Genomic DNA, 23,634 nt, shown 5'->3' on the forward strand with positions numbered 1-23,634 from the left:
GTTACCTTTTCGCAGCCACTGTCTGTTGTCAAGGTGACGCTGTGGCTCATAAAAAGTATATCTAGGTCTCAACTCCTGTTAGAAGCTGTGACATTGTGATAAACGTCTGAATTTGAGTACTTTTTCAGCGTTTCTTTAGCACATTTGACTATATTGACCTTTTGATCCTCGGTTAACATGCGAGGCAACCGTCGGGCATAGACCTTTCTTAAACCACATGTGCCTGGTGAGAATCTCTATGAGTTCTCTCAGTTGACATGCAAAGAAATGACGCTATCTCGGACACTGTGTGTACCTGGCGTCAATCAAACATTTAACAGCAACAAAGCTTTTTGACGTCACTTCTGTCTTAAGGCCTGCTTGGATGAGGACTGTCCTTAAGGATTGTCTATTTTTAGATTTACGTACCCACCTGTAAACAGTCTTCTGTGATACTGCATACTTCCTCCTGTAAGAAGTTATGCAATTCACAGAGTATCTGCCTTGCAGATATTTCTAAAGAAATCTTTACTATACGCTCTAATTTCAGATTGTTATTCGCTTTCCATAGCTGCATGTAATTTGCGTAGTGTATATGACCACACCTGATAAAAAAAAAACAAAGTATCTCCGAAACGGTATGAAAGTTTTCAATAAAACTTTGCAGGATTATAAAGAAGTCATTCTTGTATCATCTGTGTAAGCCACGAGTTTCTTTCCTGTCAAATTCTGTGCGATTGTCATTATTTTTGAAAGGCCTTCGTTTGCACCTCCACTGCAAACTGTCCAGTATATTTTGATAATATGGCATTTTTAAACTACGGATTTAAGTACTTTTATATTGTAAATAGACAGGCTGAGATACAGTGAATGTCATGGTAGATATACGATGTCGTGTATATATAACTCGAAAACGGGGTTCATATAAAATCCGTCACTTACTTCCGAAGAAAAAACGTTTAATGTATCAACACTATATTTGATTTTCTGGATACATTGTAAACGACCTTCTGGATAAACCTAATGCATCTGCCACAAAGATTCGCATTATAACATAATAACAAGAGCTCGTAGAACACGAAATGCCCTCCTTGATGCATTCAGTAATTGCACAAGGAACATAAATTATTTGGTCACTGTATATAAAAGTTCTACTGTTCTGGGACCTTGACCTTTGACCTACTGATCTCAAAACCAACAGGGGTCATCTGCTGGTCATGATCAACCTCTCTATTAAGTCTCGTGATCCTAGGCCCAAGCATTCTCAAGTTATTGTCCGGAAACGGTTTAACTGTTCCGGGTCACTGTGGCCGTGACCTTTGACCTACTGACCTCAAAATCAATTGGTGTCATCTGCTGGTCATGGTTGACCTCCCTAACCACTTTCATTAGCCTAGGCCTAAGCTTTCTTGAGTTATCATCCGGAAACCGTTAAACTGTCAAGGGTCACTGTGACCTTGACCTCTGATCTACTGTCCTCAAAATCAATAGGGGATATCTGTTGGTTATGGCCAACCTCCCTATCAACCTTCGTGATCCTAGGCCTAAGCGTTCTTGAGTTATCATCCGGAACCGGATTGGTCTACATACCGACCGACCAACAGACAGACCGACATCTGCAAAACTATATACCCCTCCTTCTTCGAAGGGGGGCATAAACATATTGACAAGAATAAACAAAAAACTTTACCATTTGCAGTAAATCTATTCCATATATATGTAAAACAATCGTACACTGACCAACTGAAAAAGATACAATGTTTACCCCTTGCAATAATAAAAGAAAAAGAAAAACTTGCACAAATAAGATGTCCCAGTTTGGATCAAAAACAAACGTAAAACTCAAGAAAACGATGAACTAGATACAAGTAAATTCTATTCACAAAAAAGGCGTGAATTTCAAACTGAAAACAAAACAAAAAGAAGAAAAGAAAAAAAAATGTATATTGTATTTGACTAGATGAGAGGTTGTATATAAATCTCATTCTTTTTTAGTTTTTTCATATAACTAAAATTTGTAGAACATATAACACTTTTCCTGAATTCGAAAACTTCTCACTCTGTATGCCTGACAATATTTGAGCCGCACCATGAGAAAACCAACATAGTCGCAAATGCACTTTGTTGATTTTCTCATAGTGCGGCTCATATAACACTTTTACTGAATTCGAAAACTTCGTCACTCTATATCCCTAACAGAATTTGATCAATCGTTTAGATTTTCAGCATTTCACTGATTCCTATACGTAAACAACTTTTCACAGTATCAAGAACACTATAAATCATTTACTAAAACTATAAATTTGGTAAAGTATCTCTCAATTTTTCATAATATTGTTAGTGTCTTTTTAGTTTCGTTTAGAATGTAAGTGTTCCGAAACTTCATCACTTGATTTCTTAAAGGGGAAGGCGTCGTTGTTCTTATGTTAATTCCGTCTGATAGAATGTTTTAGAAGTGATAGAATTTTTCAAAATTTGCTTAAAAATGAGAAAACTATTAACTATTAACGTTTCAGTATTTGGTAAAAATGGCAGCCACCTTGTTTCCGTGGCAACAAAATAGCAGATTCATAAAATTTCTATATATATAAATTTAAACTGTATTTACTTCATTTTTTTATAAAATTATTTCTCTACTTTTTCCAACTATAATGAAAGAAATTACTATGTTTTACATCTTACACCAAAGAAACATTGGAAATTAATATATTTTATCAAAATTCTTTCAGCGTTATGAAAGGCTTGAGGGTGGTTTTCGTATGAAATTAACTTATGGTCAGGCATTCCTTGCCCTTTACTTATTTAATTAAACTGAAAATTGTGACTTATTAAGATATCTCAAATCACCTATGTTTCATCGCAAATTTCTTTCATAGCACATGTACTGTCATAACTTTCTGGTAAGTCAATAACTGGAGTGGTTTTACAACCCGCATTAACTTTGATCCCTGATGTTACCGATTTCATATCAAGCAGTCTTTCACTTGTACCATCTAATTTGAACAGATTAGATTGTGTGTCTTTATCAGAGCCGGCGACTGGTTCGATTTCGCATTGTTTTACACTGTCATTGCTTTCTAACTCATAGTTTTCCTTTAGAGTGCCATCAATGGCATATTTATATCCATTCATTAATTGCATGGTTTCTTTTTCAAATGACTCAGTAACATTCTTTTCCTGTTCAACATTTTCGGCATTCTTCGCGTTGTTAAGTATGATACTGTCACTACTCCTGCAATCTTGTTCAGGGATGTAACTAGAACTTCCATTTTCGGTACTGTCATTAACAAATTCTTTCTCCTCGAAGTCGTCTTTACCGTGGAAATCATTTGTACATTCCGCACTGTTTTGATTTGTGTCACATTGTTCCTCTGTCGCATCAGTCTTCATATTATCATTTACACATTCTTCTTCACTTCTATTCATAACTTCACTATTTACTCCATTGTCAAGGATAACCGTAGTGTGGTTCGGTAATGTGGTTTTTAGTTCATCTACATTAGGAGATTTATCACTTTCTTGATATTGTTCTTCAGGCACCTCTTCAGTCTTTGATTTGTTGTCAGCATCTTGTTTCAAAGATCTGACATCACTTATCAGAATATTAGATTTTGCAGTATTTGTGTCACGTTTCGGGCTTTCAGCTGACTTCCTAGCTGCTTCTTGATTGTCGGGGCATTTATCATTTTTATCTGATTTCTCATCGTCTCTATCTACGTTAACAACCGTAGTGACTTTTGTTTCAGTGTTTTCTATTTTTTTATCTGTTGTTTTAACTTTAGAAATGGGTTCGAGTGGTTTCTTGAATTCCGGACTTTCACTACCTTGATCTGGATTCAGCTGCACATCTTTATCATTATCGTCCGATTTTTGAAAACGTTTGCTATGCGGAAAAAGAGAAGCCAAGTTAAGTTTTGAGACACCTGCCCTTCTTAAATCCTGTTCAAACTTAGTACCTTTCCAATCATCAGCATCTAGATCTAAGTTATCTTGTCTCACAACTGTTTCAGGTTTCGCGGATGGTTCTATGATTTCCAATACTTTATCAGGATGTTTCTTGGAACAATGCATTTTCACTTTCACTCTCAAGTCGGCCGAGAAAAGACAGTAGCCGCACTTAAATTTAGACTCCTTGACTGAGTTTTCTTTCATTACACCAGTATTTTCTGGTTTATTTTTCTGTACAATTGTCATTGAACCATCTGGACCGACTTCTGTATTTAGCGCTCCAAGAAGCACCTGTTTATTAGCTGTATCTATGACTATGTCAGTATCCTTTTCAGATTCAATACTTTGATCTATTTTGGTCTGTCTGTTTGTACAAAGCTCTGAAAGTTGTTCCGTTGTGTATTCCACATAACCTTGCTGGTAATCGCCAATAGACGAGCCTTCACTCGACGAACATTCACTAGTTCCATCGTCATCGTCGTCATCATCATCATCTTCATCATCTAAGTATTGCCTCGCGTCTACACTGCTGGCAATAAAGGTACTCGTGGCATCTGTTTCAGTTGTATCACCTGTAAACGTAAATTATTGAATATAAACTGTTTATTGTATCATATAGAAATGTTATTACATTATTATAACGTAGGCCGAAACTAATTCTAACTGCATTTTATCGTTTTGTGGTGCTTTTGCAAAAATTAAATCAAATATTATTTTCTAAGAATATAGAGAAAAATACAACCGGAGATCGGGTAAGTTGGCCACTTAAGCAACTTATAGAGTAAGTATTAACAACGAATGTCGCAGTGAACATTATTTATATTCATAATTATGTTTTTGTTGTTGTTGTTGTTTTTTATTTTTTTTTTTTTTTTGTCTTTTAATAGGGGATTGTAGCGTAAAAATAGTCTGTTATTCGGAAAATCATTAAATTGTCAGTTTTAAGGTTATGCCAATTGTCCAAGGTACAAACTGAAAACGTGCGGCCACATTAAATTTATCAAAAGGATTTAAACGTATCTACAAATTTCAAATACATATTTCGTCCGATATGTCCATCCTTACTAATATGTCATAAGTATGAAACTCGACTTATTTGGAATATTGGATTTTTCACACTATGTCTTTAGCCCGAGATAAGGTGTCGTGCCCTCGAAATAACTGTATATCGTTCACTCGAGGTAGCAGTGATGCGCCCAAGATAATATGTCCTACGCTCGAGATAACATGTCGTGCGTCACATAAGATGTTGTGAGCTCTGGTGGTCCTAAATCGATCATCTGAGAGTTATCAAAACACTTGTTGAAGCAAGTTAGGCCACTAGCGGCTATACCTTCTTGTGAACTGTCTAAGTATAAAAAAGGTTCCATGAAGAATCATTTGTGATACATTGTTCTGACTAGACATATAGAGAAAATAACCCATCGTCAGGGTGACCATGCATTTTAATATATCAGCATGTCATTACCAAGTTTTAAGTTTGGTATAGAGGGACACGTGTATATAATTATTTTAAATCAAACAAGTCGTTTCAAACAAAGTAATCTGACAGAAGGTTTCTTGGGTAACTTTCTACCAAAATTGTTTAAGTCGTTTCCGCCATGGACGTATATGTGTAAAGTGGACACTTTGGAAATCTTCTCGACTTAATATCTTGTTTGATATCAGCACAATCTTTAACTCGATGAAATGTTAATGTCATGTTGATATATTTAAAAGCATAGTCGCCATGAACAAGGCCTTTCTCTGTATACGTCATTGGAGCATTTTTTTATAACTGTTCACACTTCCTAATTTGTATAAGACAACTAGTGGGCGGAACTTGTCTCATACCTACAACAAGAGGGCCAAGATGGCCCTAGGTCGCTCACCTGTGTAACACACCATAACAGTGTAAACAGGTTTTACCTTGTGATGACATGGAAACAATTATTCTGACCAATTTTCAGTAAGATTGGACCAAAAAACGTGGCATCTTGAGTGTAAACAAGCGTTTTCTTTGATTTGACCTAGTGACTTAGTTTTTGACCCCATATGACCCAGATATGATCTTGTCCAAGACTTGATGATAACAAACATTCTGACCAAAATTTATGAAGATAGAATAAAAATTGTGCCCCCCTAGGGTGTAAACAAGTTTATTCTTTGATTTGACCTGGTGACCTAGTTTTTGACCCCACATGACTGAGATAAAAATTCATACGATATTTTATGCAGACAAACATTCTGACCAAGTTTCATGCACATCAAATGAACAATAGTGTTTACGCGCTTTTCCTTTCATTTGACTGGGTGACCTAGTTTCTATCCCCATATGACCCAGTTTCAAAGTTGGCCTAGGAACAATCAATATAAACATTCTGACCAAGTTTCATGAAGATAGGGTCATAAATGGGGCCTCTAGGTTGTTTACAAGCTTTTCCTTTGATTTGACCTGATGACCTAACTTTTGACCCGACATGACCTAGTTTCGATCCAGGCCTAGAGATCATCAAGATAATCATTCTGTGCAAGTTTGTATCAAATCAAAGCATAAATGAAAACTATATGGCTGAAAAGGCCAAAATAGAAAGTTTTGCCCCTTTCAGGGGCAGTAACTCTAGAACCCATGATGGAATCTAGCCGCTTTTCGAAAGGAACCGAGATCTTATTGTGATTTAAGTTGTGTGTAAGTGTGGTTAAAATCAAATATAAAATGTCAAACCATAAATAAAGTCTCTATATGGCTGCAAAAGCCAAAATAGCAAATTTTGGACATTTAAGGGGCCATAACTCAGGAACTCATGAGGGATCTGGCCAGTTTTCGAAAGGAACCGAGATATTATGCCCATACAAGTTGTGTGCAAGTTTGAATAAAGATGATTGCAAATTGTTGTCTCTATAGTGTTCACAAGCCAAAGATAGCATAATTTGGTCCTTTAAGGGGCCATAACTCTGGAACCCATGACGGGATCTGGCCAGTTTTCGAAAGGAACCGAGATATTATGCCAATACAAGTTGCGTGTTAGTTTGATTAAAGTTGATTGCAAAATGTGGTCTCTATCGTGTTCACAAGCAAAAAATAGCAAATTTTGGCCCTTAAGGGGCCATAACTCTTGAACCCATGATGAGATCTGGCCAGTTTTCGAAAGAACCCGAGATATTATGCCAATACAAGTTGTGTGCAAGTTTTATTAAAGTTGATTGCAAAATGTGCTCTCTATCGTGTTCACAAGCAAAAAACAGCAAATTTTGCCCCTTTAAGGGGCCATAACTCTGGAACCGATGATGGGATCTGGCCAGTGTTCGAAAGAAACCGAGATATTATGCCCATACAAGTTGTGTGCAAGTTTGATTAAAATCAAATACAAAATGTGGCCTCTATCGTGTTCACAAGGAAATTGTGAACGGACGGACGGACGGACGACGGACGATGGAAGAAGGGTGATCACAAAAGCTCACCCTGTGACTACGTGACAGGTGAGCTATAAAGCTGTAAAATCTCAGGTGATCTATCTAGGACCATCATAACCCTCTTGTTTAAGGATAAAATCATCTCGAGCGCCCAGCATATAATCTTGGGCGCACGACCTTTTACGTCGAGCGCACGACATCTTGTTTCGACTGCACAGCATCTATCTCAAGCCCGCGACATATTATGCCAAGCGCTTGAGATAATCTGATCTTTAAAAATAAGCGTGTGTCCTTAACATATACCACCGTACTGTTCCTTTTGCGAGTTTGTTTTTCCAAATAAAGTGACGGACTGCAATAGGGTAACAGAAACAGAGTATTCTCCTTACCATTCTTTTCTTTGTAACCTTCCATGACCTGTACAAGATCAAGTTCTTGGGTTTTAAACTCGAGACCGACATGACTCTTCTCCTTCCGGTGATGCTTCCTGACCTCTGACCTATAGAAAGCTCTATACTCGCACCAGTGACATTTAAAACGAGGCTGCATATGTTTCATCTTCACGTGATCTGTCATACCGCCACTCTTAGTTCTGTAGCTACAGTAAGGACAGAGTAAGTTCCCTTCCTCGTCTCTGTCAAACGTTGGCTGCTTTGAAGATTTTGTGTTCCCTTTCATGTCCATAATTGCGCGGTATTCATTGACTGGCACTGTAAAAAGACCTTTAGTCAAGAAACCTTCAATGTGTTTCTCCAAGTAATTGTGACGTTTGTATTTAAAAGATGTCTCAGGAACGCCCGGATGTTCCGTTCTCACGTGATTTTTTATGTGCGATGACTGGCTGGCAGTCATGTCGCAAAAGTCACATGTCCATGGTTTGTATTCAACATGCATGAAAAGATGCTGTTTCATCTTTGATTTGTCTTTAGATATATGGTTACATGTTTCAGGGTCAAACACGCACTTATACATCGTTTTGAATGTCGTGCGGTTCCTTTCAACAAAACGGACATTATTGCCCCCTGGAGAAATTTGAGACGCCGGACTTGCTGGCGCTACAGGAGCTAATGTTGGAGCGTTGATTTTAGCATCATGCTGCTGCATATTCGTTTGTACGAGTCGCACAACAGGGGAAGATAACTGTAGAATATTTGAGTTCGGAGCTTCCACGATTTCTTTTAATACAGGCGAGACAGGACACTGAGGTTGTGTAATATTTACTTGAAACACCGGTTTAGGGGCAGGCCACTTCACTGGTATCTTGGCTGTAACGTTTTCTTCCAGTTTCTGAACCTTTGTCGGTGCACTCAAGACCGTCGGCGAGGTCGACGCTTCTTGAGGCGGGTCCTTCCGCTTAAGCGTTACGCACTGGCGTGGTGAGCCTGCAACAGATAACACCATTTTACTAATTATTCTGTTCCCAAATGAGTTGCCCGAGTTAAATGAGAATGACAGGGCATGACTTACAAACCCAATGAAACAAGTCTGTCAATTCCGATAGTTGCTCAATCTAACACAATCTGCTTTTATTAATATAATTACAGTACATATTTTTCATGATTTAAAGTATACATTCAGACTGGACCTGTTACAAAATAAAATCATGCAGAACCTCTACAAATAAAAACTAAAAGCCTAATTAATCATTAGACAGTGTTCAATATCAATCTTTTCCGAGTTCTCAAAGCAGAGAACTGTCTGTCGGTTATGCTTTTTCACTAATTTTCAGTGAAAATTTATGTTGAATCCTGTATTTAAATATTAGCTTTACTTACCTACTGGGGCATCAGTCATCTCCTGGTCAATGGTTAACTCAGTCACGATAACAGGGTGACCTTTATGTACCTCTCGAATATGATTTTCAACAAATGACCTGAAAAGCGCAAATATACGTTATATTCGATAAGTAGCCAGTTTTGACCAGTTTCTTTTATAAAGTTGAGGCCTGTGAATCAGTCAAATTGCAAAAAATAACAGTGTCCGCCGGACAACTATGTGAATCATACTTATTAGTATCTAGAAAATGTTTCACTGTAAAAAGTATTGAGTATTGTTTCTTGGGATTAAGTAAAATAAAGTGTGTATCTCTTAAAACTCTATGCCAAATCTGATAATACTTAGCTCTTAAAACAGTGAAAAAAATCACAGAAATGATACTGCCTACTTTTAGTTTAAAAAGAATAGTTTTTTATGTCCACGCCATTAAAAAATGGGGTGTGGGGAGGGAGACATATAATGTTACCCCTGTCTGTACGTGCATACCTGCGTCTCTTTGTATGTTTGTTTGTGTGTGCACAAAATCGTTTCTGTGTTGTGTATTGTCAGATTTTGAAATAAATGAGCACAAATAACAATCGTACAAAGACACAGTGCCGCGTGCAAAATCCAGACCCTTAGCTTAAATGTCTAGATCACACTAGGAGGTGTGGCCTATATATTTTATAAACATAGGCTATTCAAATACTAGTGCTAGCTTAGTAAGATTTCGTCATTTAAGCTGAAGGTTGTTCTGCACGTTGGATCAACATTTTTTTCTACCATGTAGAATTTGTTTAAACACTGACTTTCAAAACTTCAGAATATACATTTGTACTAACAAACTGATTCGGCAAATAAAAAACATAGGGTGGTATGCTTGATTTTTTGTTACACTTTTGAAACATTTGAACCTCGCAAGTTTTCATAATGGGAGTGTATGGGAAAATCACAATTTTGATAACATTTTCGCATATAAAAAAAATCTACAATGTAGATTTCAATGAAACTTCTGTCGTTAATAAGCATACAGAGTATACTAAGATGAATTAAAATGTGTATGTCCGTGTGCTTGATTTTGAGATATCTACCAATGATTAAAGAGATTCGCATACGTGGAGCAGACTTTAAGACAGTTTGAACTTACTTAACAAACGTTTAATATCATATTTTGTCACGTTGCCGTTTAATAACTTTACTCATGGGTTGCCATTTATTCATGAAACGATTTTTATTTCAGTATGCCGAGTCCAGGCTTCTACGTTATCCGGATAAATGACGAAACGCCATTACTTCCGGTTTATCAAACGTGCAGAACTACCTTAATAGTACATAAGTTCAGAATATGCGAGCCACTATCAACGTAGGGGCATACGTATCCTCTAGACACATTTCTAGTCTTTGATGCGATGTATTACTATAAATCCCTGGTCAACTTTGATAACCAGACTGTTGGGGTCAGTATTTCTAAAGTTACAACCTCCGAATTAGTAAAAAACATGCGAACATAAATTCTGCATCTATGATTCTGTCTGCATGGTGAGCGTTTATTGTGCAAAAAATTTTTTTGCACCGTTGTCAAAAGTTAATATTTCTACAACGATGCCTGAAAAGAGAGTGTTGCCGACTTTTGATTCGTCAGACTGCCCCTGGAAACACTATGCTTATTAGATGCGCAACGTGAATCTTGCATTATCGTTGTTAGAAACAGTACAAGTACATTTTTTTCCTAATTTTCTATCGTCACGGAAACTGGTGCGTGTTTTGCAGTGTGTTCTTTTCATTAAATTAAACTTGGCATGTTCTTTTGTTCATGTCAACTTCCGCGGGCGTCATTTTTACTGGAAGTAACCAATGACACAAAGTAAGTGAAATCAAGGATCTGCTGAAGTTTCTAGATTTTTCAATCGCGGTAAAATACATTGGACTGCGCGTATTACAAATTTTAAATTTAGACTAGTTACTCTAACACTTACTTTGGGGAGCGTCTGTAGCCACAGTATGGACACTGGTAACGTTGTGACTCGTGTCTGTACATGTGGTTGTGTATTGTCTTGTAGTTCTCCGTCCCGTAACCGCACTTATTACAGATATACCTCGGTCCGTGCCCGTAGTTCACGCGGTAATCCTTCAAACTTTTTTTCTTCTCGAAGTTTTTAGAGTTTAATTTTGGTGTACTTGAATTCTGGTATTGTCCATTAATGAAAGATTCAATAAGCGGTGATGACGTGTAGTCACTGAAGTTCGGACTGACGTCAGAAGATTGCATGAATATATCGTCATTCAGATCTGTGGTCATTACTGAACGAAGATTCAGTTTCTGGGCGAAGTTTTTCAGCGCGTTCACTTCTTCGTTTTGTTCAGCGTTCGTGTCGTCTGCTACAGAATTTCCGGTGACCACGTCTTTGTCTACATGATTTGTTTCTACACGTGTTTGTTGTTGAACTAGCGCAGCTTCTGCTATTGATAAAAATAGAATTTATTTTGTATTATTACTATTATTCAACAATAGTGTATTTCATGTAATTAATCTCCGCCGGGAAATTCGAGCGGAATTATACCGAAACTGAAATTACCAAGCCATCAAGAACAACAGATGATACGGTGGCGTAGTACAAAGATCTCTGATTCGTAAGCAAGTGGCCATTTTTCCGAATTCTGTTCCGTACCATTTTATTTTTCGGTTATGAATTTTCTCGTTTTTTTTTTTTGTATTGTTAAATATCTCTGTAACTTACATATCTGAGGACTATAAGCAATAATTCCAGATCCGAGATGCTTCTAAGACGTATAAGTCGATATTATTAAGATGATATACATAGCAGAATGATGAATACTAACTAGTATATTTCTTTCAAAATCTGCAACTTCAAACTTGACTAGCTCTCAACGTGGTTATTTACCCTCTACTTAGTTTAGCGGATAAAACATAAAAATATGTAAATTAAAATGATATAGCCACTTGTGAAATCAAACTCAGAACCAAACGACTAACACAGAGATATATAATATTATGTTTTCCATCAAACAGTGCATCTTCTATACGAATATAAGAGATATATATTGCAATTTTACGTTACGGACATTAATTCATGCAAGGGCGAGCAACTGCGTAGAACCATTGATCTTCTGCAAGCCAGCTGGATGGCTTCTTCACAAGAAGAAACCTAAACCTCAAGCGAGGTTTCAAACCTACATCGGTTTGGGGCAAGTGATTAGAAGTCACCGACCTAACCATGTAGGCCCCCAATTTAAAGCGTAAAGTGAATCGCAACCACAAATATAATCAAGTTTTCGGACTGATCTCCGAACTAAATTCATGACGACTTTGTGACTAGAATGCATTTACTAAGCATGGAATACAGATAAAATCTCCGCCCAGTCAAAGTCTCCATACCCAGACCGTTGTTCAATTCTAAATGCCTTAAGTACAAGTCGTAAATTTTAAAGTATTATCGTTTATGATACATTTATGCACTGTCTATAATAGACAAAGTTTCAAATATCAAATACACTGTAGGTGAAGCTCAATTTTGGCGGGTGAACTTCGAAGGTATGAATTTTCTAGCTGTTGTCAGCACGCACGTAATCCGAAAATAATGGACTTCTTATTCCCAAGATTCCCAGAAATGTTTTGTTTGTGTATCAAAAAATAGACCTACCGTCTGGATCAATATGTTCTGCCGTATCGTCCAGAGTATCGTCTGTAACTCCATCAGTCATATATTCAGGAATGTCTTCTGGTTCGTTCCCTTTGGAAAGATCGATCACTCTTACTGGCTTGTTACGGTGAGTGTCCCTCACGTGCCGTACTACATAAGACCTAAATATCAAAAAGTCAAGAATTTTCATGATGACAGAGCAATCGAACATATCTGCATGACACCATAAAACATAAATGTATACAATACCCGAATGTTAAATTACAACATTAATAAACTTATAAAACCATGCATTAGCGTTTTTATTGTTTTTAATTTTTTTGAGTTTGACGTATGTAATACTTTGATTTTAACATCGTACTGGACTAAAATTTATACGCACTAGCAACATTTAAAAGGCATACCGCAGACAGTGTAAAAACTAGCACGTCTTACAAAAAAGGCGGATCTAGAGGGGACCAAACCGATGCGCAGCCCTTCTAGAATACGTCAAGGCCCCTGATACGGACCGCGGGTTAAATTGCAAATGTTAACTTTCCATGATATTTAAATTTACTTTACAACTTATAGACAGGTAATGATTGATTGCTCCATATATTTGTTTTGTGATATTAATTTGACATTTATCATATCAAAGAGTACTTTAACCTCATTACCTCGGGTATTTTCTGTGGTCACAATACGGACATTTGTACTTCTGCGGCCTGTGCCGATATAGATGATGCTTCATTTTCGGATGAGTGTCGCATGCATAAGAACACAGCGCACACATGAATTTCGGGGAACCAGTCGGGTTGATTCGGTACAATTTGTTCAGTGAAAGTTTGTATTCTACAGATTGAATGTCGGATTCCACCTTTGGACGTTTGATTTCCACTGAACTTTGACCTGCATCGTATGAAGCGGAAGTGATCGACCTCTTGAACTGTGGGACTTTGATTATGGTCTGGTGACGTTTTTCTTCTGGCTGACTGGCTGTAATATTGTCACGAGTGTTCTCTGACGTCATATCGAAGTTAGCGTTTTCTGGTTCCACGTTTGTTTCTGATTTGACCACTTCGTCAATCGGTTCTGTCTTCACCACAATATTCTCATTCATAGCTTGTACTGTGTCTGGAAGTAATAACTTTGAACTTAGACAAAAATCAAACGCTTTGAATAAAGGATGGTAAGCTCTGGATGAACAATTTCCTTATCATATGTATCCGAACAAAGATGAGGATACCGCCAAGGAAATTTTAATTGGTAATTCTTTTGCATATTATTAATGTGTAGAAACAGTGCATTAGGAGTAACACTTATAACTAGAGCATACCGTTTCATTCTTATGACGTATGCCAAGTTATAAAGAGACTGGGTACACAAGAAAGTGGGGCAGACGGACGGACAGGTCAGACACTATATGCTTGGCAGTCAATGGTCAAAACTATTGTGCGAGGTGCTAAAGACCGAGATTCAATAGTTTTGACAAATGAACGACAAACCATTCTATCAACAAACCATTCAAAAAGTATATTATTACCTGACATCAGAAATAAATGATCATATATTTTCTACATTTTTTTTTCAATTTATAGTAGTAAAGGGGGTGTACTACTTTTATCACAGCAAAATTTATTGTTGAACTATACACCGGTCAACAGCAACAACTACAGACCGGCGTCATATAATAACATCTTATATCCAATGGCAGAAACCGAGGGGCATTATTATGTATGAATTAGTGAACTATTGTACAAATCGCCTCGTTCCATCCTTCATAGCATTTCATAATTATGCGCGCTATACTATGTCTGAAATGACAGGCCTTAACACTGACTATTCTTTCTCTCTAACTCAATTGAGCTAAGTCGTTAGACGGCAATATAGTCTAGAATGTAAAGGACCATAAACGGCATATATCTGGACAAATTATTACTTACCCTTCTCGACGGTCTCCTTCAGTTCGCGCTGGGCTGACTCGTCAAAGTCGTTCTCTACCACATTCACTGGGGAACCCTTGTGCTTTACACGGCAATGGTGTACAACATTGGATCTGAAAAAGTATCATACATTATAAATGCGTGTTAATATAATTCCAGAGTATTTGTTTTAATTTCCATAATTTAAGGTTGAGAATTAGGCCTTGAGAAACAAAAATGAAACAACACCAAATCATAGAAAGAAAGAGTTGTTTAACACGAAAATTGAACAGCATGTAAAACATGTATATTTCTTTACGAAACAAGCGTCAGTATACTGATATAAACATTGAATTCCAGAAAAGGACTGCCTAAAGGGGCCCTACTTCCGGACAGTCAAACGCCTTTAAAAACTCACCATTTTCAAACAACTGTTACACATGTTCGTTTTGATGCATTTGCAATAGCGTGCGAGTGGTGAAATTTCACATATCAAGATGGAACACAGTTTTCAGCAATTGTTTATTTTTATTTCTTTACAAATGACATTCATTTTCAAAGGGAGACAACTTTTTCTCGACGAATACTTAAATATTCGGAAAAAGTTGTCTCCCTTTGAAAATGAATGCCAATTGTACTTAAAATATTCAGAAAAATTTGTCTCCCTTTGAAAACGAATACCATTTGTAAAGAAATAAAGATAAACAATTGCTGAAAACTGTGTTCCTCCTTGTTGTGCGAATTTTCACCACTCGCACGCCATTGCAAATGCATCGAAACGAACATGTGTAACAGTTGTTTGAAAATGGTGAGTTTTTTAAGGCCTTTGACTGTCCGGAAGTGGGGCCCCTTTAGGCACTCCTTTTCCGGAATTCAATGGTTATATCAGTATACTGATACTTGTTTCGTAAAGTAATATACATGTTTTGCATGCTGTTCAATTTTTATGTCAAACAACTCTTTCTTTCTATGATTTGGTGTTGTTTGATTTTTGTTTCTCAAGGCCTAATTCTCAACCTTAAAATTACCTTTCCATATAATAAAAACACAAGCGCTGGAATGCTGATTAAAAATGAATCTGACTTGATGAGTGCATAGAAGCTTACAAAAAGACACAGTAATTAAGAAATGATATTTTATGGGTTTTTTTCTTCTTCTTTTTCTGGAAATCTGTGGCAATATCAGTAAGACGATTTATTAACGACAATTTTGTTACTTTTCTTTTTGGCATTTTCGGTATTATTTTACGGATTTGGTCGATCAAACATTAACGCCTTCCCTGCATGAACCAGATTTGGAGAAGAAATGATGCCACGTAAAAGATAGGGATTCTAACTAACAGCCTAATGACTGAATGTCCCACTGGTATCAGAACCGCAAAACTAGCTTTGAGTGGCCTATTTTTTTTTAATATGACTTATTTTCAATTATTAAATATAAGAACAAATGGTAGAGATGTAATAATAAAGAAGGCACCATTTCTTTGATATTCTATAATAATTTAAAAATAAGGCATATTTAAAAACAAGTAGGCCATTCAAATTTAAACTTGCGGTTCTGGTGCCAATGGAATGTCCTACACTGACCGACACAATGATAGGTAATACGTCGACGTCCCTGCTTCCGGTTGTTGAAGAAGAAACCAGGATTCGGACATGCTTTGTTGTTAAAGAAGAACCCAGGATTCTGACATTTTTATTTTGGAGAAGAACCCGGGATTCGGACATTTTCATTTTGGAAGAAGAACCCGGGATTCGGACATTTTTACAAACATGAGAGGGCATTTGGGCAGTATAATATTGACCTTCTATAAGTCAGCTGGACGGCTTCAGCACACAAAACAATTCTACACCGGAGCCAGTCAGTGACTGACCGTGATCACTCGACCACAGAGATCCCCTTAACCGTTACGGTTTAACATTGCCTAGACTAGCAAATAGATTGAAAATAAAGAATTTGTCGCAAAATGTCCGATTTTGTGGTTTCTCTTTTATTCTACGTTATAGTGACAAATGGCTGTCTATTTTGGATATGATATTGGACATTGAATATAGTCTGGCTGTGCTCACAACTTTGAAAATAAAAATTCAACTCAAAAAATATATATTATAGTCTACTTTCTAGGAGGTTTTCTAAACAATGTATTATGCTAAGATAGCTGGTAATTCGAACAGTACTTGACATGAAATTTGAATTCCTCGTGCCTTTCTTAGGTTGTGAGGGAAGAATTGTTTTTTCGTTTGATCTTATAATACACGACACATGTGTACGAATCTTTAATTCATACATTTATTTTCCTTATCGCGAGCTTTTGGTGGGTGTGGGATAATTTTTAGATTGTTTTAAAAACTCGTGCATTATTCACATGATGCATTATCTTTAAAAACACTTTAGCAATAGTCCATGCATTATTTACTAACAGCGAGTATTTAAATGAACAGCTGTTTTAGATATTTAAAGCCAATAGGAATTTCTGGTTAAGAGACACATTACTATAAGTTCCACAAGTTCAAAAGTAAAGAGAAATTTATTTATTACAATCTTACCTTGGAGCTGACGTGAAGTCGCAATAGCCGCATCTGTAGGACTTCTCCTCATGTCTGTACTTGTGGGTATAGATCGTGGCTCGGACCGGGGTCTGGAACGTGCACAAGTTACAGCTGTACAGATACACCCCATTTTCGATACGTATGCTGTAGTAGTCCGTTTTCGACGTCTGGCATTTCGGCGGTTTGAAGACCCTGTCGTCTGCTTGACCGGCAGACGACTCATTCTCGTCTGCAGATGTTGGGTAACTCTCTTCCGAATTAAAATCCTCGTCGTCTATGATCTCATTTCCGGTTATGGTGTCCTCTGCTGATTTAATTTTGTTTACTGAATCGTTTTGGCTAGTAGAGACAGGCAATGTCACTCTGCCAACTCTCTTCAACTGCCCAATTGTTTTATCACGCGATTCTTTAGATAACTGAATTACGTTTAGGTTTGTTGTTTTGTGGAATTTTATACCGTGTTGTGTTATCTGATGGGGAAACGCCGCCTTATAGTCGCACAATGAACATTTCACAAAGTGGATTTTATGTATGCCTGACAGATGAACACGTATTGTATTCTTAGATGTCTTGTAGTCACAGAATGGGCAACACCGACGGCCAAATTCGTCGGTGTGATGATAAACTTCCAGTTTGTCATAATATTTAGAGTCTTTTATGCGCACTTGTGCTGTACCACCGACTGGATGATTGCGTATTATATCCGGCGGTGTATCGTCGGGCAATTCTGTCGGATTTATAACTTCTTTAGCGCTGGGCTCTAGTAATGGAGGTGAATCTGACCGTTCACTCGACGCGTCCCTAGAAGTATTCGCAGAACCTTTCTTCAAACTTAGCTTAATTTTCAAACCAGACGGTTTCGAGATGTACGTAGGTGCTTCCTCGTCTGTGTCTATTTCCACTTCTTCCATTTCGTCACGTTCACCACTGAATTCGTCGTCGGAAACACCTTCGTCAAGAAAAGATTCGTTGGCTTGTGCCGATGCAGACGTCATTTCCTCCTCCGCGGTAGAATATTTCGGGAGTTTGGCAATATTATTTAATGACTCATTAACGGATGCTCGTGTTCTCATGCTAATGTTTGGTTTCAAGTAGGGCGGTTTTGTTACCGTAGAGACATTTTCGGTTTTCGGCGGCGTTTTCTTTTCTATCGAAGCCTTGGAGTGGTCTGAACTTTCTCCTCCAGCAGATTTTATCGGTGTTTGAGGGCGTTTCAAATCGCTTCCAAGTTTTGCACAATTATTTATAACCTTTTCAATGCGCGACACGCACGTGTATGTAAAAGGTTGCTGGGGATGGTGCACGTGCAAATGTCTCTCAATTTCTGAATCAAGTTCAAACTTAGACGAGCAGTATTCGCATTCGTAATCTTCTTTACGTTCATTGTGTGTCCTTACAAGGTGCGTGTAGATAGCCTTACGTTTGTCGGTTTTAAACGAGCACGGTGCATGCACACAAACGTAAAACTTATGCTCCCGTTTTGACATCTTGAAAGAAATATTCTGAAGGCTTGGGATCTCAATCTGAAAATAGAAATAAAAGCAGTTTGACATAAAATGAAAGTAACTTTTAAAGTATATAAACACCACATTTTAAAACCAATGAGATAACTTTGCTTTTAGAATTATTAATTAAACTGAAATATGTGCCAGCTGCAAAACGATGCAGTTTTTGGCACCGAGCTACATGAAAAAGGGCCTCAAGAATTTGAGGAAGATGGTATCTGTAATCTTGTTTGGACTCATATTTTGTTAGACCGGACTCTCGGAATTCAAACAAACCCGGTTGTATCACTGTAAAACGAAAGAATACACCTGAAAAAGTGCCTTTACCTGAGTATATAAATACTATAATTATGTAACTAACCGTAGTTATATAGTATCTGCAATATGCACATTAGAAAGACTGTAAGCAATCTGCAAGATTCCCAGAATATCTGCAGTGCCAATATTTTCTCATAGACTAAGTCGCGCGCAAAGTTGCAGACGATAATATTCCAAGCGCTCTACTGACACTTCAACCTCAAGGTCACAGAACGCCTTTTCCAGATGCCAGAGTTTCTCAGTTGGAGAATATTTTCAGCTCGCGGGATTATGTGCAAGCGCTTTACGAGCTAGAACGATTCTTTTAGTCTCATTGTTACATTGTTACAGAACCAATTTTTCTCGTCTGCTGTGTCGGTTGTGGGAAATTTTACATACTATTTTGCGTATCATACATTTATTTTGGTCTACGCGATGTTGGTATTTTCCTTCAACTAAAATTTCATGGCACGTATTTGTTTCATATTACCAGCCTGACTTTTAAAGTTCAACTGCATGGTCAAAATAATTAAGTCGGGAGATATCTATGTTGGTAATGTAGAAGCCACAACTGGGCATTATATTACTGAAGACATATGTTTTATTTCAAATAAAAACCTACGTTGGTTCATAAATTTGAAAATTTCATCTTTCATTATTATTAACGAGCAGTGAAAAAATCTTCTTGATTACATTTTTTCTACACTAAATTGACCTGGAACAAAATTTTCTAATGACAAACTGAAACCGTGTCTATTATGCCTGATCTAAAAAAAAAAAAAACGTACGGAATTGCAATGTTTACTAAAACAGTACCGTATCAGTTGTATCAGCTTGGCCCTCTGGCTGCAAGGTTAGTTTTTATCAATGTAAGTAAATGTTAAGCCGCTGAAATAGCATTTGTGCAGTTGCCTGTCGTTTTCCACCTTCATATTTGTCATGAAGCCAGGGCCAATAAAGATATTAATAATGAAACAACCTGTTGGAGTTATTTCCACTGTTGATAAAGAACACTAGAAATGACACGTGAACCAGTCTTTTCCTGATAAAACAGGTTCAACTGATTTTATAATATTACCATGAATAAGTTACAACATTGTTCTTCACGATAACAAATTACACCAGATTTACATTTGAAGCCATGAATGATGACGCCGACTCAAGTTATGATAAAGCTATGATAAAAAGACATCATCATTATTATTATTATTATTATTATTATTATTATCATCATCATCATCATTATTATTATTGTTATTATTATCATCTTCATCATCGTCATTGTCGTCGTCGTCGTCATCGTCATCATCATCATCATTACTATCATTACTATAGGTATAATAATAATAATAATAATAATAATTAATAATACATGTAATAATAATAATAATGATAACCATTTTTTAATTAAAAACAATTTATAAACACCCTGCAGTATTCGAAAAATCAGTTACAGTTTCGAAAAAGTTCAAGTTCATTATGTATAATGTTTGTACGTTCATTGGAGATTACTCTTATAGATATTAAAATTTCGTTCAATTATGCCTCTTTTCTTCTCATAATAAGAACTGGGACACGATTTATTTCATCTATTTTATGCAGGTTTTTCCCAAAATAAATGATACCTGTTTCGTAGAAGTTTGTATTGAGCACAACATTCTTAATACAAGTTATTGTACTGTATACCACGGAAACCTCACGGATATTTCAAGTTTGCTATCTTTCAAAGTACATCAAAACTACCCACACGTAGTTCAAGCAAATGCTAACTACATTTTCGTGTCGAGTTAAAAGGAACCACGGGGCAAGGTCCGTTGGAGAAACCGTTACTTAATTAAAACTGTGAAATTGAAAGTTATCTTCTTCTTAACAATATTTGAATAATAGATAAACCATAAATCACCGCAATAAGGAACAAACGCATGGTCCATTTTAACGTGACAAGGCTCATTCTTTACAAAATGTAACATGTTAAAGTCCCGATTAGTCAGTTAAACAACAGTTTAATTTTAAACATATTAACTTAATATTAGTTACGTCTACTACGTTAGAATGACTTAAGTTACACTAGATATTATAATATGAGCCGCGCCATGGGAAAACCAACATAGTGGGCATGCGACCAGCATGGATCCAGACCAGCCTGCGCATCCGCGCAGTCTGGTCAGGATCCATGCTGTTCGCTAATAGTTTCTCCAATTCCAATAGGCTTTAAAAGCGAACAGCATGGAGCCTGACCAGACTGCGCGGATGCGCAGGCTGGTATGGATCCATGCTGGTCGCATACCCACTATGTTGGTTTTCTCATGGCACGGCTAATATCTATTGTCCAACTAACGGTCCAGCTGTCACAACAACCTTGTCAAATCAATACGATATATTAAGACAATGTACCAACTTACAAACACAATACTTCAGGGAAAACTTACTGTGTCAGACATTAAGACATCTATGTCCATTTCGTATCTTCCTGTTGTTAAATGCTGCCCGCTCAACCAATCATGAACCACGAATTAAATTATCCAGTTCAACAGTAAACAACAAGATCTTCTCACGGCTGCTATAGTCAATATTAAACATCCACACAGCACTGTAACTACATTGTAACAGACAATTGTATTTCTCACACTTGGAAACAGACCTTGCTATAACTGAGATACTTCACAAATATGTTAATCTGATATGAAACGTTCCCAGACCGCTGTGATCCAGGAATCTTTCTCACTATCGGTTGCCATGGAAACAGAATACTTCTTTTTGATGTCTTTGGCATAATACTCAAGCGAGTGTGTAAGACTGAGAGCTATTATTGATGTCTGGCAAACAGTGCTGGATTTTCTGTTTCTTAACGACATGAGGATTTTCCCAGTTGCCAATAAATGAGACGAGATGGTCGAGGTGTATGTTTTTCTATATTACCTCTCTCTTCCAGGAACATTAGTTTACAACCGTTCGCAGAACTTGATATCAGGCGCGAACCGTCTAGAAATATAGTACTATTCTGAGAGAAAAAAATGTATACGGTCGATACAATAGCTCATTGAGACATGGAGTTGTGGTAAAAAATGAAGTCCATTATATAGACATAAATACAAACAATTTTCCTAACTCTACACCTTTTTTATTTTTAATCTCTACTGTATTTTGGTAAACTTCAATGAAAATCGGATACAATGTGTAACATAACAACGATAATAATCGGAAGTTCACTCATTCAGCCGTAACTGTTCCGTCAAGATAACACTTACATCAAAAGTCACATGAGCAGTAAATCCAAAATGACAGCAGTACACATTTGAGCCGCACCATGAGAAAACCGACACAACTTGCATTTGCGACCAGCATGGATCCAGACCAGCCTGCGCATCCGCGCAGTCTGGTCAGGATCCATACTATTCGCTAACGGTCTCTCTAATTGCAATAGGGTTTGAAAGCGAACAGTATGGATTCTGACCAGACTGTGCAGATGCGCAGGCTGATGGATCCATGCTGGTCGCAAATTCACTATGTTGGTTTTCGCATGGTGCGGCTCAAAATTTTAACATATCGGAAAGATAAAATTCAAATTACTGAACACTGATTTTTCAACTCCATTTAGTTGAAATTGAACATCCGTCAATAAGTTCAATATCAAGGCTATAAATTTCATATTAGTGTGTCGATTCTAAGCGACCTTACCCTGCTAAACTTCTATAATGAACTTGTCCATCTTTCAATTTGGACAGTACCATTAACTGTTAAAAGGGGTGCTTACCAAAACGATATTGACTGAATGGCGAACAGTGCAAATTTTGATCAGACTGCACGAATGTGCAGGCTGATCATGATCTACACCGGTCGCAAAGGCAGAATCAATCGTGTTCAGCATGATAAGGGTTATAAACTTCAATAATGTCCATAATGTACTCAGCCTAACGAACAAAATGTGTATCTTCTTAAAAGTTAAAAAATGAAAATGCAACAGAAATGATACTACCTTTGCATCGAGAAATATGCACATGTTGTTTTTTTTCGCGGCTTACTTTTGCGCATTTTATGTCGTGTAAAATATCCACTTCAGAACTCTATAAAAATCTGATAATGTACTAATGCACATATGCAGATTAGTACCTGATGTTAAGATAAGAGCATCAAACATCTCTTCAAGTATGCAAGGTTAGCCGCAAGTTTGTTTTATCCGACAGAAAACACTACTTGCCACATAACGACCAACACCAAGTTGCACCCACTTAAGCTACCATACAGCTGATTCAATGAATTTTCAACAATTTTTTATCTCGGTAATGTTTGTGAGTCGAATGTCAATACTTTACAGAATAAGCTGCGGAAGTAGAAAAGTTGTTGAGTATACTTGTATTTTATGCTTATAACATGTGCTAAGTATTTGAACAGATAATGTTCAATGTATTCTTGAATAACAATCAGAGAAATGTTTGGAAATTAGTATGGGCATTGTTCATTTATAGTAAATTGTTGCAATATGTTTTTTGAATAAACGCCGTAGGTGTTTGTAGATATTTGAAATAAAAACTATTTCTTTGAAGATTTATTCGATCGGATGCATTTAGATTAATTCCGAGTTAAAAAAATTCCGCCTTCTATAAAGAATTCTGCCAAATTTATGTACATTACAATTTTCAACATT

The 23,634-nt window shown here is 37.0% G+C and overlaps 1 protein-coding gene across 3 annotated transcripts in view; it reads right to left on the bottom strand.

The window, feature by feature from the left end:
- Positions 1-1,664: 1,664 nt before the first annotated feature.
- Positions 1,665-23,634, bottom strand: part of LOC128547429 (uncharacterized) — a 31,911-nt gene continuing 9,941 nt past the window's right edge. The window contains exons 1-9 of one of the 3 annotated variants that reach the window (XM_053520236.1): positions 21,419-21,701; positions 17,185-18,710; positions 14,660-14,772; positions 13,394-13,850; positions 12,738-12,898; positions 11,052-11,535; positions 9,096-9,193; positions 7,710-8,702; positions 1,665-4,499 (exon numbers count right to left, since the gene is read on the bottom strand). In XM_053520236.1, coding sequence (XP_053376211.1) covers positions 2,827-4,499; positions 7,710-8,702; positions 9,096-9,193; positions 11,052-11,535; positions 12,738-12,898; positions 13,394-13,850; positions 14,660-14,772; positions 17,185-18,710; positions 21,419-21,448 — 5,535 coding nt within the window. In that variant the 5' untranslated portion in view covers positions 21,449-21,701 and the 3' untranslated portion in view covers positions 1,665-2,826. Of the gene's footprint in view, positions 4,500-7,709; positions 8,703-9,095; positions 9,194-11,051; positions 11,536-12,737; positions 12,899-13,393; positions 13,851-14,659; positions 14,773-17,184; positions 18,711-21,418; positions 21,702-23,634 lie in introns of those variants that run through there. The other 2 variants (XM_053520237.1, XM_053520238.1) reach the window with 2 other exon arrangements.

Source organism: Mercenaria mercenaria, chromosome 12 (assembly GCF_021730395.1).
Source record: "Mercenaria mercenaria strain notata chromosome 12, MADL_Memer_1, whole genome shotgun sequence".
NCBI lineage: Eukaryota > Metazoa > Mollusca > Bivalvia > Venerida > Veneridae > Mercenaria > Mercenaria mercenaria.